The sequence below is a fragment of the Helianthus annuus genome, chromosome 14 (assembly GCF_002127325.2).
Source record: "Helianthus annuus cultivar XRQ/B chromosome 14, HanXRQr2.0-SUNRISE, whole genome shotgun sequence".
NCBI lineage: Eukaryota > Viridiplantae > Streptophyta > Magnoliopsida > Asterales > Asteraceae > Helianthus > Helianthus annuus.
Window position 1 is genome coordinate 163,875,697 of NC_035446.2, and position 16,857 is coordinate 163,892,553.

The window sequence follows — 16,857 nt, forward strand, 5'->3', positions numbered from 1 at the left end:
TGTAAAACATAAAATATTAGGAGCGTTATTTAAGGTACAATTATTAACTAGATCGATATGTGAAAATCTAGGATAATCGCTCTTCTTCGTTCTCTTGGATTATTCTCCATGTTTACTCGTGCGTTATTACAAGAAATCGCAACGCAACCAATGTGAGTATACTCGATCCCTTTTTCCCCTTTACACTTTGGGATGCAACATGTATACGTATTCAAAACAACTTTTATGCTTAAACAAAACATACTCTATCTATGAACGTGACATGAAACTATTGTGAATATTTGCTATGCTTGTATGCTCTATGAACGATTTGGAACGTTATATGCTCATTAACTTTGCTAGCCCACCTTAACAATTATAGCGCTATAGGATTGACGCCCCGCCCGTTATTCTTGTGGGTATTGTTAAGTTAAGCTTTACCACCCCGCTAAACTTTTGGGATTAGGCTTGTTATGCGTTGTATTCTTGGGTTTGATCATATTGTACGCCAAAAATTGCATTGCTAGTAAATTTATTCATTATGTAACATGTTGGATATGAGTTTTTATTCTATTATGCTATGTAATTAAACTTGTATACTCGCCTTTGCTTTTGCATTGAAACTCTATTTTAATACATGTTGCAGGTTAATTGATGAAGTGATGTTACAAGATGAAACGAGATTTAGGATGGACTAGATACACACCTAGATTAAAACATCTATTTTATTGTTATGTTTTTGTTATGAAACAATGTTGTTATTTTAATTGAATCTTGTACGACAATTAGTTTTGAAATGAAATTTGAATTAAATTAATATTGTCACATAGTGTTATGAAGTCTCTAGCAATTTATACACACTTCGTCTCATCCCGATGTTTCCGCCATCGGTTGGGGTGTGACAAAGGGAGGAGGTAAGGTAAGGTCGCCTTGTCCATACACGGGAATGGTTTGGCCATTTCCCACAATAATATTTCGAATCATGCTATTATAAAAAGAAGACGAGAGTTTAGAGTTAGAAGTCATGTGACATGTGGCACCCGTATCCATGGGCCAAGAGGGGTCATTAAGTGACATTGCATACATGGCCTGGTTGATATCGGTGGGCGTGTGAGTGGCAACAAAAGACTGAGTCGGGCGATGTATGGGCAGGGTGGTATAGAAGCCCAATTGGTCCATTGAGTTGGCTGTGTTGAGGTATTGTTTGGGCTGGCCCATGGGGGGAAGAAAGGCCAAGGGTAAAAACCACCATAATTGTTGATTCCAGGAGATGTGTGCGGATCACTGCTACCAGAAAAAGAACCGCCGCTGCCACGACCGCCGCTGTGGCGTCCTCTTCCGCGGCCACGTCCTCGGCCCCGTCCTCGGCCCCTTCCGCGGCTCCGATCGGAAGTATCGACCCGCTGTTCCCTCTGCTTGGGCTTGTCCCTGTTATCTCGATAGTGCGGCTCGACGGTGGTGTTGAGTGTTGTACCTGCCGATTGAGCCGAGTATCTGACTTGGTTGAGTTTTCGTGATTCAGCCATACACAATCTTGACCGAGTGTTGTAGAAGTCTGGGAGGGGCTTCATCTGTTGAATAACAGAGGCTGTGTTCTCATATTGATCATTCAGACCTGTAAGGAGTTGCAAGACAAGTTGTTCATCGATAATCGGGGTGCCGAGATTAGTCAGTTGATCGAATATAACCTTGAGGGCTTAGAAGTAAGCAGACATGTTCGGAAATTGATCATGGTGAGTATTGGCAAACTTGTTGTTCAGGTCGATTGTGCGGGTTGCTTTATTGTCTTGAAAGATATTGGCTATGGTGGTCCATGCTTCGTATGCAGTGGTGTCGGGTTTAAGAACGGTGTGTAGAAGGTCGGTTGAGATGGTGCTGTAAATCCACTGTAGTACAATGGAATCCAGTCGTTCCCATGTTTCGGTTGGTGCCGATTTGTCTTTCTCCGGTTCTTTGTCTTTGGTGGACGAAGAAGATGTTTCGGTTGTCGGCTTGGGTTGCAGATGATCGAAGACGAGATGAGCCTTGCACTTAATTTTGAACATCTCTGACCACGTGGTATAGTGGCATGTTTCGATGTCGAGTGTGATTGGTATGAGGTTTTTGAGTGAGGTAACTGTGACTGCAGGGTGTGGGGAAGAAGAAGAAGACATGATGAAAGAGAAAGAGGTTGTCGCAGGGAGAAGGGTGGGAGAACAGGATTGGCTGCTAGGGTTAGGAGATCTCTGATACCATGATAGAATGTAAACTCTCTCTTGCCTCTTTCTCATTCATAATACATCTATATAAAGGGTACAATGAATCTCCTATATTGAAGGAGATATTTACATAACAAATATAATAAATATGCTTGATCTAGTTTCCTATTATACAATTGTCTATTAAGAATGATTTATTGTTGCATGAAAAAGTCGGGTTTGTAGTGGTAGTTTAAAATGATGTAAATTGTAAAAATAGTTCTTGGTTTTGTAATGTTTGAACTCTTTTTCTTCTTAGATTGGGGGGGGGGGGGGGTACTGCAAGGACCTCCCAGCTGCTGGAGTGAACCCACTCCACAAACTAGCTTAGCCCCATAGCTGTCTGGCAGTTAATACCCTCCGTGCTCGCTTCTTGACAGAAATAAATACATTACACGTAGTTAATAAATGCATAGAAAAACAATATTAATAAGTTATTCATTAAATATGTAACACTTTTAGCTCTATACCATTTAAAATTGATAGAATAACAAAGTAAACTATATACAATAAAAGCATGATCGTCCTCGAAAAATCTCAAAAATAGCACCCCCAAACAGACCATGAACATAAAGTATAAAACTGGTTGAGGTTCTTGTTAACATAGTTTCCTATAAGAAATTTAGCATAACGAATTAAAATGTTATCAAATGGTTGGGTTTAACGAGCAATTATTACGTATTTTAAAATTACACTCATCATTGTCGTCGTCAGGGGCAGTTCTTATAAGGTCACTGGCAGGGCCACGGCCCAGGCAAGTTTTTTGGCCGTAGTGCTAATTTTCCGCATTTCGATCGAAATTTTTTATATATACTATGTTTGGCCCGGGCTTGCCCGGGCTTTTTTTAGTGTCCGTGTCTTTCGGCCACGGCACGTTCAACGGGCAAGATCCGCCACTGGTCGTCGTCGTCGTCGTCATCATCATCATCATCATACTCAGTAAATATCACCAATAGCAAAGCTAAAGTAGGGTCTGAGCAGGGTAAGATGTAGACAGGCTTACCTCTATCTCGTAGGAATAGAGAGGCTGCTTCCAGTGAGACCACCAACTCGATGGTAGTTTTGTATCAAGTCTTGGACATAAGGCACATAACACTCGACAATTAAGACAAAGGCCAATTAGTGCATATGTTCCCTTGTCTTTCGGCTATAAACGCCACCACATGATGCATGATTAACCATCCCCCTCTTTTAACATTATTTTCACGAAATTAGTAAAATAACGTTAAAATTAATGCACTTTCACTTTTGCCCCCCGAACGCCCACACATATATACATTATATGAGCATACCGCAAGCGGGGAGTATAAAACCAAACTAGTAAGAAATATAGATGTAAATTCTAATATGTAAATTTTAATATGTAATTTCTAAAAATCTTATAGGTATACGTATACCTAATACTTAATGGGTTATGAGTAATCATGTACCTGCTTGTAAGACATGAGGGCTTTGGATATAGCTCTTATGGGTGTATTGATGACTCTAGCCATGTTTTTACTGGCCTTTTATGACCCGATTATTGGTTATTACGTATCTTTGTATCTAACATATAATAAAAGATTCCAAATAATGCCACATGGCATTCTCTCCTAGCTCATAAATTTTATTTATATTTATTTAATTTTTTTTAATATTAATATTAATTAATCTTTCAATACTAATAAATAAAAATCTTTTTTTTGACACGTGTCATTCTCTGGTAATTTCTCACCCTTATTTTTTTATTTATCTCTGTTATTAAATAATAATAATAATAATATTAAATATCAATTTAACTAAATCTATTTATCTCTTTTATTTTCATAATCATAAATTGATTTCTTTTTTTTTTTTTTGAACGGTAATAAATATAAGAAAACCCCCTTTGTGGGAATCGAACCCATGACCTATTGGTCCCAAAGCCTTATCCCACCTCCAAAATGTCACTAGGCTATAAAGCCATGGGCTAAATTGATTTCTTTTTTAACTCTAAAGTTTTAATATTTGGCAATTTAAGTCTAAATTTTCAATCTTTGGTATTTTCACCCCTTTGATTAATTTAATTTTTCACTTCTAATTCAAAAGTTTTCATCTTTTGCAATTTAACCCCTTTAATTTTTTTTTACTTTCAACCTAAAGCTTTTCATCTTTTGCAATTTAATCTCAACACTTCTTTTACTTTCAACTTTAGTCTCTTATATACTTTTCATCTCTCATAAGTTCTCCGTTTAACGTGTCATTCTAAATTTCCGAGTTAACATGCAGCAACGTGCGTGCGGGGTTCAACGTTTTTCATCTATTTTTTTCCTGTTTGACATGTCCGTCGCAGCGCGTCTATTTTTCCCGTTTCATAGGTCTGTCGCAACGTGCGATTAATTATTTTTTTCTCGGTTTTACACATCGGCTCGTGGTTATGTGAGAAACATTTGCCTTTCATCTAACATGATATATAACTAATGAATCCCCCGCCGCATTGCGGCGGGTGGTAATTCTAGTTTTTTATAAAGAAATTGATATATGTTAACAGGGAAGAATATAGTGTTTGTTAAGAAGGCTTTAACTATGGCGGCAAGTGATGAACACGGTTTCACACTCGAATACTTGAACAACGGTTCAAGGGTTTCGATTATTCAAGTAATCAAATCTTATCTAACCAAATCCACAAGTTTGTCAAATTGAATATTTCTTGATTATTGATTGTTTGAATTAGATTTCAGAATTATGTTTAGCTACTTTAGAATAATCTTAGATTAGCTATATTATATGCTTTTAAGATATTACTCCATCCGTCCCATTTTAAATGTCCAAATTTCCACTTTTGGTTGTCCCAATTTAATTGTCATTTCCAAAAATGTAAATATAATTTCCAGTTTTGCCCTTACCATTACAAACTTCCATTTTTTGTTGTCCCAATTTAATTGTCATTTCTAAGGACATTATTGTCATTTTACAACTTAAAAAATAAAATACTCAAATATTTCTTAAATTGTGTGAATGTGGGTCCCATGACACCTAAAATGAGACGGAGGAAGTATTATATTTATTTATGTTATTGGCTTGGTAATCAAATGCAAGTATTAGTTGATTTGTCATCAATCTCATCAAATGATATTCGTTAAAAATGATACTGTCGCATCCACGAATTTTATAATATACACGCTACCTGTAATTAATTTTTTTATCCCTAAAAAATGTTATTATCCAAATGCATTGTTTGATTCAACGATTTGCAATCAGACCTAGACCCCAAAAAAAAAAACAATCCATTACTTTCAGTGTGTAAAAAATAACATTCATAATTACAAGTCAATTTACAATTTTATTAGCCAAAACACAACAAAGGATATGCACTTACATAAATTAAATATAACAAACTGACTATAAATTAAATATTAATACTTGAGTGTAATTAACAAAAGATTAAATATTTTATGGTTTGTATTTTTAACTGGAAATATGAATTTATTTGAATAAAACCATGAATATGGTGGGATTTGCATTCAAAAGTTTACATATCTTTGCAATTGAATTAAAATTAACATTAACATTCTTATTCTAAGAATACCATTGAATCGTCATTAGTGTAACTCTTTAGAAACACTTAATCTTCATTCTTGATCATGCATAACTTGCTTTTAATAACGATATTATCGTCTCTGAAAGAAGAACTCTTATCCTCATCAATTTTCTCCAATCCAACACTTGAACTCCAAGGTGCACCTTTCCTCAATGCACATGATCGCATTTGGTGACAATAGCGTTGAATAAAGTACAAGTCGACGTTAGTGAGCTTAGTATTTGTGGCCCTCTCATCTTTCGCGGGAGCAGATATAGATCTAACAAGGGGTCCCTCTGGCGGTTGGTCATTGTCAAGTAGAAAACCTGTGGTGAAGCTCCTAGAAAGCCGGTGAGAATTGGGGACAACTTTCACCATGGTTCTAACAGGCCTATTGTACGCATTGGTGAAGTTGTTGACGCCTTTAACGTATGCATCTAGGACTTTGGATATGGCTCTAGCAGGTATTTTGATGATCCGAGCCATGTTTACCGGCCTTTTGTTACCCGATTTTTGGGTCCTCATGGATCTATGTTAAGAGGAAAGACTATATGTGTTTTGTTGAAGTTTTAAATTTTGGACATGATACATAATAGCCACTTGTATATATAAGTAAGGAAATGAGATTGGAGTATTTTACTTTTTTAAGTTTTATTTTTAAGGGTAGGTGGCCTGCAGTGCAGTCTCTGTTATTAATAATTATAGAATAATAATTCTGTTGTTTTTAATTAATATTTGATATTCAACGCTTTTTTACCTACAAGATTTTAATATTTTCGTTGGACTGTGTCCGAGACTTTCTATGGTTATGCTTGTAAAGATTATCTTTAGTAGAATTGGTTTTTCTATTCAAAAGAGGGTGGCGGCGTAACTTGTTGCCCGACTATCTGCCATTGCTTTGTAATTGCCTTTTTCGTGTGAAATGAAATTCATCATTTATACCAAAAAAAAAAAAATAGAGTTTGAGATAAAAAGAATAAGAGACTGAAGTGAGTGAGTTATAAATTTCTTAAATTTCGATATAGACTGTGCGGTGTGAAAGGTTATTCCACTGAACCCTTTCTTACGGCGTCAAACACCGTCCACATCAACTAGGTCTATACTTCCGTAATAAGTTTTGTGGCGTAAACATCAACTAGGTCTATACTTCCGTGCGCGTTGCGTACAGGACCGCTGAGAAGAAAAAAAAAAGAAAATGTAGAAAAAAACATTAAACGATAACCGAAAGAAAATCAACCAAAAAAATTTTATGGTAATGATATTGTTCGTATGAAACCCGTTGTCAGAGATGAGCAAATGGTACTGGGTGTTGGTACCGAATTTCCCGAACCGAAAGATCATAAGTACCAGTTCGGTACCGACTTTTGGCGTTCTTGTTAACGATTCGCTACCGGTTTTTACCTTCATATACCAGTACTATAACCGGTATTTTCGGTACCAGTACCGATTTGGTATTGGTTGGCACCGAACCCATCCCTACTTCTGAAAAGTAAAAAAAAAAAAAATCATTAAAAGTTGAAGAAAATCAACAAAAGAACGTTGTACGATACCATTGTCTGTACGGTACCAGTGATCAGGGATGAACAAATGGTACTGGGTAACAGCACCGAATTTCCCGAACTAAAAGATTTTCAATATCAACTCCGTACCGACTTTTGGCGTTTTCTGTACAGGCTGGTGCTGGTTTTTACCTTCATATACCGATACCGAATAGGACCGTACCGCTATTTTCGATACCGGTTAACGCGAAGCTTATCCCAACCTGTGATACTAAATAAATCATTAAATTAAAGTTAAAAGTAAAGAAAAGAAAAAGAATTATTATTATATTAATATATTAAAATCAATATTCATTTCAGTTGGTTTATTAATATATAGTAATAAGTAATAACTAGTTTAGAACTCCGTGCTTATACGGGTTGCGTAAATTTAATTTTATATAATAAGCAATATAGTTATATTTTTAAAGTAACTCGCATATTGCACGAGTTAAATAAATATAATGTAATCGATTATCACATATGGTCGTCAAGATATGTATTTAAATGATAAATTCGATGTATTATTTACTTAATAAAATTTTAATTTGCTTTTTTATTTAATATTAGGTTAGAAACATGTGTGTTACATGTGGTAGAACCAGGTAGAACCAATGAAGTATTAGATGATTATTAATAAGCAGAAAAAAAAAGAAATAGTAAATAAATAAGAGAAACCCAAGAAGTTTGTGACTCAATATAATTTTCTTATTTCTGTATCAAATCTTCCTATACTAGTAATGAAATTTTTTTTTGACAAAAAAAAATTATTTTCTTTATCTAAATTATATTTAGTTAAACTATTATTTAATAGAAAAAAGAAATTGAAAATAAGATAAGGATACGCCAGAGATTGACACGTTTTAAAAAAAAAAGATTTTTATTTATTAGTATAGAAAGATAATAATGAAATTGCAATACGATTTGACATGTGTAGATGCATGCCAATACGATGAGGACACGTTAAGACTCTTGTAACCTAATTATTTGATTGTGGGGGGACACGGTTACTAAATATTTGTTCGGTGTTACATCAATTATTAACTTCCTCTTCATTGACAATAATTATGAGTTTAATAATCTAGATTCTGAATCAATCTTAGTTAATGCATTAAAGAACCCACAATGGGGTTTTGGAACATATGTTGTGTCAAACACCGTCCAGCACCGGCGTTGTTACAGTGTGGTGAGAATAGCGTACCGTCCAGCACTGGCGTTGTTACGGTGTCGTGAGAATAGCGTGGTTGCCTCAACGCCCATGGAAACACCGATCAAATATACAATTTTTTAAACGTTTTACTTCATTACGTGATTGCCTCACCTAAGTGTTTAAAAGCTTTGTCTTTACCAATGGACCACCACCTCAATGGGGGTCTCTGTTTGTCTCGACATCAAACAAGTCTCGTGTGTCACAAAAAATCGATTAGTCATGCGCTATAAAAACGCATTTTAAGATTTAGTTGAATGTTATCAAATGGTTGAATTCAGTTGAATGGTGTTACAAATTGAGAGCTAAAACTTACATGGAACAATCATCAGTTAGAATAAAAAAGAATAGTTTAGGTGAAGTAGAGAATTTTGATACGACATTCATGTTCACAGGTGCATACAATTGAAACTTTGGTAGTTGTGTTTTTAACTTGGTCGAAATTAGGTTGTCTTTTATCTTGCATCAATTAATATCATATCACAGAAAAGAAAACAGCTAAGTAAGTTGGTAATAAAACCAGTTGTAAAATATATATCCCCATACCATAACCTATATGAAGAAACTATTCTCAAGAACCACTTTTGTTGTACAAGTGAGGGAGCGTAGAGCGGTGATAGCAAACTGCTAAAATGAAAACAACACATACCCACAACAGTAAACCACCCACGGCAGCAATCTTCGCGTGCTCTCGACTAGTATCTAAGCTGGAACCAACATAAAGCTCCGTATTAGAAGATGCACCGTGTCCATGATGGTCTTTAAGATTCGTTTCACCGACTGTCGTGGCCTCATTTGCACATTTAGGGCAAGTGCAATTGCCACCAAGAAAAGGTGGTAATTCTTCAAAGTATTTGGAAAGAACCTCTTGGTAATCTTCTCCAACAATCATTAACTTTTGTTGCGTCCTGGGCTTCAAAACCTTAACAGATTTACAAAAGTAGCATTTAGGTTTTGATAAAAGCGTCGTGTATAACCAGGGCCGGCTCTATAGGGTTGGCAACCTAGGCACGGGCCTAGGGCCACCAAAAAATAAGGGCCTCCAAGTTTTTAAAAAAAATCTAATACTAATAAAAGGATAACTTTAATGCCAAATGGCATTCTCTTATAAAAAGTATTTCACTAAAATGCCAAGTGGCAATTTATTATGCTACCTCAACTAAATAATAATAAGTAAATTAATATAAAAACTATTAAATGATTGAATTTAATATATATTAGAAATAATCTTATATTTATAATTATATCTATTGAATATTCTTAGTTCTTAATAATTAATATTAGTTATCTACTTAACCATACTTTAATATAATATCTCTACTTTAATAAATAAAGACATATTTATCAAAAGAAGATGTAATAACAAAAAATTTATACACCCATCACTATTTGACGTAACCAAAAATTTAAAACCTTATCATGTTTATAATTTGTTATTATCGTTCTCGCAAATGTTAAAGATAAGTATAAACAATATATATATGTTTAATATATATAATCTTAGATCATGAACTAATTCCATTCCATCTTTTACTTTGATAACACTTAATAAAATAAGAAAATCTTAATTTAAAATAAAATATACTATGTATTTTGTATTTTGTATTCAAAAACAAAATTCTTACTTTATAAACGCATCATTTAAAATATTTAAATTGAGTAATGTTATATTTTCTTTAAGTTCGTATGTATAGTTCATATTAGGGTTATATGTATTCATATTAAAATTTATATTTATGATGTGTGATGCAAGAAATAATATGAAATATAAAAAATAATTAAAAACCTGTAATGGTTATGTCCTTCAAATTCAACCAACCTCAACAATAATATATTGATTTTAAAAAAACTCATTCAAGTTTATATAAATGGAAAACACATTTATTTCCCCAAATAACTCGATCAACTCCATGTGTGTATCCTAAAACCCATGTAATACATGGGTCTATAAACTAGTTATATATACTATATGTATGTATTAGGCCCAAATAAATACGTTTATTTCAAAACTAAACTGATTTTTCATTAAGGAGTCCAAAATAAATATTGTTTAGCAAACAAAGGTCAAGTTTCAAAACCCATTTCGTCTTGATTTCCAACTATTACAACACAACAACCATTGACCTAATCATCAATATTTAGCGGCCTAAAGCCCCTAAATACAGCCGCTATCATCGTTCACACTTCCCATTGCAATCTGCTTTCAATTTCTAGGCTAGCGGCTATCACGAAACGAAAAAAGTAAGGGCAATCACCCATTACGTCGGGATTGGAGGAGAGTTTATGGGCGAATTAGAGCCCCTACTTCATAGTTCGCTTAGGGTCTCCAAAAACCTAGGAACGACCCTGTGTATAACCCAACTCAAGCTCGCAATTATTCAGAATGACGACAATGGGCGAGTATATTTCTAGATGAAAGGATCAAAATTGCAACCTTTATTAGTGTCTAAATTTCTATCTTTGTTCTCTTTCTGTGATGATGAATTATGAACAAGAAATAGTGATGTGAAAAAGGTAGAAAATCAAAGATGCTTACTTGGAATAGAGTTTGAGTTATGACTCGGGCAACAGAGGGGAGCCGTACAACAAGTAAACACCCAAGCCGTTCTGGGTAATGATCTTGAAGAAGTACAGCGCACGATCTCAACGTTTTTACGGGAATTCCAAAAGATGAGAGTCCATCACAGTCCATCAAAACAGTAACCTGAGGATGTTCTGCATCAAGCAAGTTTATAACTCCATATTCCACCTGGGAAACTGAAATATAAAATATGATTTTATACACGTTAGTAACCACCAAAACTGTTGTAAACTGACATACAAAAGTTACAAGGATGAACTGCTTACCAACTGCTCTAACAAACTGTGCTTGGGCAATTGAAGCCAAATCAGCTGCTAGTCCAATGCGTACAATGAGGCAAGGTCGTTGCATCGAATCAGATCCATGCCAAAAGACGAAATTGGCCCAAGCGTCAAGCTCTTGTGGTGAAAAAAGACCATACGTCTGCCTCCAAAGAATAGTCTTCTTAACTGACGATAGAAACAATGCAAAGTCACCATCAGAGACAGCGTAGAATCTACGAAGCTCCTCCTCATTCATCCTGATACAGTCATCCAATATAACATATGTGTTAAAAAAACATCTCCACACGCAACTTGTGTTAATTATGCAGATCCAAAATACAGATCATAATGACAAAAAGAATGGAATTGGATCCATAATGATGTCCTACAACTACTTCAAAAAATGAATAAATAATTATATTGTAATTAATGAGAAACTAAATGATCGGATTCTTCGAAACCAATCATGGGCAAAAACAAGTAACGTGTATTTTATTAAAAGAGTAAGCGAGAGTACCTCTCTGGAATAGTAAGACCCTCCTTATCAAGTTCTGCATACAGTTGCACCAACCAATTTTCCGCAACATGTCTAGAAACCTTGTTGGCAGGCCTGTAAAACTCAAATACATGAGATGTGTAAGATCAGAATTCAACCAATATCATACCACCAAACTAACTAAGCTGGCCCGGTTTGTAGCAACTGGGAAATTAAAAACGGGCAAGACTTGCACACCTTGTGTCTTGTGTGGCCAATTGTGACGACAGCTCTGTGAGCTCCGCACCTGAACCACTGAGTGTTCCTTTTGGAGAGTCTAATTCACTAAATAAACCTGTTGCCACTGAGAGGAGCAACAATGGCTTTGATAACGTCTGAAAGAAGATTATTAAGTGATCAGATGACGCAAATCAAATTAGAATATGTAAAAATCATACGTTTTTTATCAATGGTGCTAAAAGGTAAGTATACAAGTAACTCCCACCTGCATTCCTTTAACCAAACCAGTGAAAGGGGCCCATTTCTGGATCCATTTAAATGGTGGACAACAGAGAATTTGCAGGGCCTGAATCCCACGCCAAATAAACGGGCAGTGCGCTGAAGAGAACCTTCTAACAATCTCTAACGCAGCTGTTGTCAAAAGAAAGACTCCGATATCCCCAGCACGACCAGCAGCCACCAAGTTCACTTTCACTGACGTAACACATTTAATCGTCTTGTTTGAATATTTGTTACCAAGAAAACCAAATAAACGCCTTTTAGGCAGATTCTGAGTAGCAGTAATTCTCAACTCTAACTTCTTTGATTGGAAAACACGTAACGTCTCTCCCATCACTTCACATCCTTCCTAAAACCATAAACAGCTTATCGCATATACTTCAAGTAATCAAAAACACTGTAACAAAGAGTTGACACTTGACACAAATCACTAGTAGCAATAAATCAACCTAATGTGTGACATATCAAACTTGTCATAAGTAACACACAAGTTACCTTGTAACTAACAAACATCATTGGGCATAATTAGCATCATAATTAGGGCTGGCAACTCGTGTCTTAGCAGATTTAACAGGCATCTGATAACGCGAACAACAAAAAATTTAAACATGAATACAACTCGTTTAACTACTTGATATCCAATGTCTATAAGACAGATGTATATTTTATGCACCTAGAAAAATAATGGATCCTAACTTTTAAATTTTGATTATTTTTAAAAATGTAAAAAATCACATGGTGTACTTTTGTGTTATCGTGTCTTAGCATGTTACGTTACTATTGCCAGCCCTAATCATAATTATCCACTTTTTCCTAATATAAATGATTTTATCTAACTTCTAATACATCTATCCTAATTCTTATAGTATATATGACAAAGAAAACAATAAAAATTCAGTGATTATACAAACCAGAAACGTGTTCACATAAATTACAAGTAAACTTTGCGTCATAAACAAATCTAATCAAATCCTTACTCTATTCTCTTATATCCGTATAACAATCTGAAATCGTTCTATCGAATTTTGCACGAAACCTAGATAACTATTGATAATAGTGGCAAAAACAACGTTCGTACAGTATTCTAAAGTTTTAAAGCGATAATTACATATCGGTTGCGCTTTGAAGCAATAGAAAATTAAAATCAGAGAGATGATTATGCACATAGAAGAGATTGATACCTCGAAAGCTAGTGTTTGTGTTGAATGGCGGTAGACGGTGGCAGGTATGGGTTTATTCGGACATGATTATGACTCGTTTCAGAATTCAGAGTCCAGAGCAACCGTGTTGATCAAGATAAGTGTTTGGGATCCGGCCCGGGTTCAGATTGCGGTCCGACTCGAATATTCTGGATTATGTTTCGGGTTATGGATGGGTAAAATCGCCTTTTCACATTTTGTTTTGATTTCGTTACATGGTCTGATCATTGGGCCGAATTGACCCAAAACATATAGGCTTATTGGGTAAAACCGGTTTCAGGTCAGGTCTATCGGGTCGGGTTTGGAACCGGTTATTATGCCCATCTTTAGGCTTATTTAGTTACGCACTTTACTAAATGATAAATTGGCTTAATCACATTCCGTGTAATATAGTAGATGTGCAGAAAAGATCGAATCGGTTAAAAAACGAATCAGTATTTTGGTTAGAAAAAAAAATAATAAGCGGTTAGGTTAATAACTGATATTTCGTGGTGAAGACCTATAACCAAGATATATAATATAACTAGTTATTAACCGGTTCTTGTTCTAAAATACCAAACATGTTCCTAATCTACGGTTTTTTTTCTAATCTAACCCAATTACTAGTGTACTGGTTATGATTTCGGTTAATAACCGGTTATAGTTATAGTAACCGGTTTTTTTGAACACCTCTACTAAATAGAGTTTGTTCATTATTTAACTAAAAAATAAACTTGAGTGTCTTTTTTTTTAATTTTTGATATTTACAATCTATCTATACTTTCTATAAAAGAAGAAATCCAAGTGACATAAGAAAAGCTGATGTGTCAGCAGGAGAGGGTGTCCAACAAGGCTTTTCTTATCTAATTATTACATCATAAATTTAATGTTAAAAGACTTTAAAATTCAAAGTTGGCCCACATCAAACGACTGCCTTGGTCTGCCTTATACTCAAAGGTCTGCCCTGATTGGTTATATTAAAGTACTGATGTTAATTGAAAATTCAAAAAACCTCTTCTCACGTTCAAAATTCAAAATTCTGGCTCCATATTCAAATTTCAAAATTCAAACCATATATATTCTATCCTATAAATAAGATATAATTATCTGGCTCCACATTCAAATCTCTCTCGCTCATATCTACATATGAATTTGGCTCCACATTCAAATTTCAATTAATCTCTCTACTTTATATTTGCGATCATATCTCTCTTACTCAAATGCATAGCTCTCATGATTGAGCCGGTTAATCTTCAGATACAGTTCTTTGTTCCAGTTTCATTGTTCCAACATCGTTGTTTCATGGTAGCTCTGTTTCACACACTCGCCTTTGACCTTGGCTTTGCGGGTTATTTTAGGTTTGTGGATTCTTTTAAACTGTTGATTATGTTGATAATATTTATTTTAAGGTGTTGATATATTTCAGCTTTTTTTTCGAGCGAGCAGTGGGAAGTTCTTCTGTACTATTTTTGAAGTCTGAAATGCAGAAAGTGGAGTACTTCTTTATGATAAATGAAGAACTTAATGGTAATTATGAGAATCAGTTTTTTTTTCTAATTTTATTTTTGTTCTTTCGGTTTATTGATATTTAACATTTTACTACGATTATGATATCCTTCTTTTACATGAGGATAGGGCTACTGTTCAAGAGCTGAGAAGCTGAAGAGGTGTTTTGGTGATGTCTTTCTGCACTTCGGAATTCAAAAACAGTGCAGAAGCTTTTCATCACGTTTTACTACCATTATATCCTTCTTTTACATCGGAGTTGAAGAAATATACAAGTTATAAATGTCATCATATCCTTCTGTAGGTTCTTATGATTTAAAGTATTGCTTTTTCAAGGAAGTTGAGGATCAAGTATATGAGGATAGGACTACTATTCAAGAGCTGAAGATTATTATATTTCGTTTTTCAGTTCTTAATGTAATTGTTGATCTTTGTAGAGCATTTTATTTTTACTGATTTGAGCATCAACAGTTGTTAGTGTTGATATCTGCTATTGTAAATGTTGAGTTGCTATTGTTGCCAGCATCTGTTTAACAAAAGATTTATCCACTGTTTAAAGGTATTGTCTGTTCTCATAATTCCTGTTTTTTGTAACGACTGTTGAGTTGCTACTGTTGGCGTCATCTGTTATTCTCATTAGCGGTTTCTAAAGGATTGTCAACCATCAATCCAATAGAAGTTCTCATAATTCATGTTTTTTTGTAACGACTGTTGAGTCGCTACTGTTGGCGTCATCTGTTATTCTCATTAGCGGTTTCTAAACGATTTTCAACCATCAATCCAATAGAAGTTCTCATAATTCCTGTTTTTTTGTAACGACTGTTGAGTTGCTACTGTTGGCGTCATCTGTTATTCTCATTAGCGGTTTCTAAAGGATTGTAAACCACCAATCCAATAGAAGTTCTCATAATTCCTGTTTTTTGTAACGGACTGTTGAGTTGCTACTGTTGGCGTTATCTGTTATTCTCATTAGCGGTTTCTAAAGGATTGTTAATCATCAATCCAATAGAAGTTCTGAACATTCTTAAAAAATAGGTATTTTGAAAAAATTTGACAAAAAATCTTCAAAACAGTTGTTTGGCAAAAGATTCATCCACCGTTTAAAGGTATTGTCTCATCTCATAAAATGTTGTTTTTTGTAACGACTGTTGAGTTGCTACTGGTGCGAACATCTGTTATTCCCAACAGCAGTTTCCAAAGAATTGTCAATGATTAACTTTAAAGAAGTTCTGAACATCTGTTATTGCTTAACGTTTTTACATGAAGACGTTTTTACCGATGTTGATTTACCACTGCTCAACAGTGCTGAACAGCTGTTATTGGTCAACTGTTATTGCATCTCACACTTGCTACTGGTGCGAACATCTGTTATTCCCAACAGCAGTTTCCAAAGAATTGTCAATGATTAACTTTGTAGAAGTTCTGGACATCTGTTATTTTGAACGTGATTAAATGAAGACGTTTTTACCGCTGTTGATTTACCACTGCTCAACAGTGCTGAACAGCTGTTATTGGTCAACTGTTATTGCATCTCACAGTTGCTACTGGTGCGAACATCTATTATTCCCAACAGTAGTTTCGAAAGAATTGTCAATGATTAACACAATAGAATTCTGAACATCTGTTATTGCTCAATGTCTTTAAATGAAGAGGTTTTTTACTGCTGTTGATTTACCGCTGCTCAATAGTTCTGAACATCTGTTATTGCTCAACTGTTGATTTACCATTGTTTGCCATGTAGATTATTCTTGGTCTTTAAATGAAGATTTTTTTTCATATTTCTTTATGGCAGAGGTTTAAAATTTGTCCTTTCAGTTTCTTGATATTTAATTTTAT

General features: G+C 34.8%; 1 protein-coding gene across 1 annotated transcript; it reads right to left on the reverse strand.

Moving 5' to 3' along the window:
• Window positions 1-8,942: 8,942 nt before the first annotated feature.
• Window positions 8,943-13,664, reverse strand: LOC110904761. The gene is made up of 7 exons (XM_022150614.2): window positions 13,519-13,664; window positions 12,324-12,686; window positions 12,077-12,213; window positions 11,861-11,953; window positions 11,347-11,600; window positions 11,036-11,256; window positions 8,943-9,421 (listed from the first exon to the last, which is right to left on the reverse strand). The coding sequence occupies exons 2-7, from the start codon at window positions 12,669-12,671 to the stop codon at window positions 9,071-9,073; spliced, it is 1,404 nt and encodes a 467-aa protein (XP_022006306.1). The 5' UTR covers window positions 12,672-12,686; window positions 13,519-13,664; the 3' UTR covers window positions 8,943-9,070.
• Window positions 13,665-16,857: the final 3,193 nt, after the last annotated feature.

Bases quoted from the DNA above. Each gene is read 5' to 3' on its own strand.
- LOC110904761 (XM_022150614.2), bottom strand. From the start codon at position 12,671: ATGGGAGAGACGTTACGTGTTTTCCAATCAAAGAAGTTAGAGTTGAGA. The intron at 11,954-12,076 runs GTGTGCAAGTCT...TGAGTTTTACAG, and splicing joins TTGGCCACACAAGACACAAG to GCCTGCCAACAAGGTTTCTA. The intron at 9,422-11,035 runs GTAAGCATCTTT...AAATCTGTTAAG, and splicing joins TAACTCAAACTCTATTCCAA to GTTTTGAAGCCCAGGACGCA.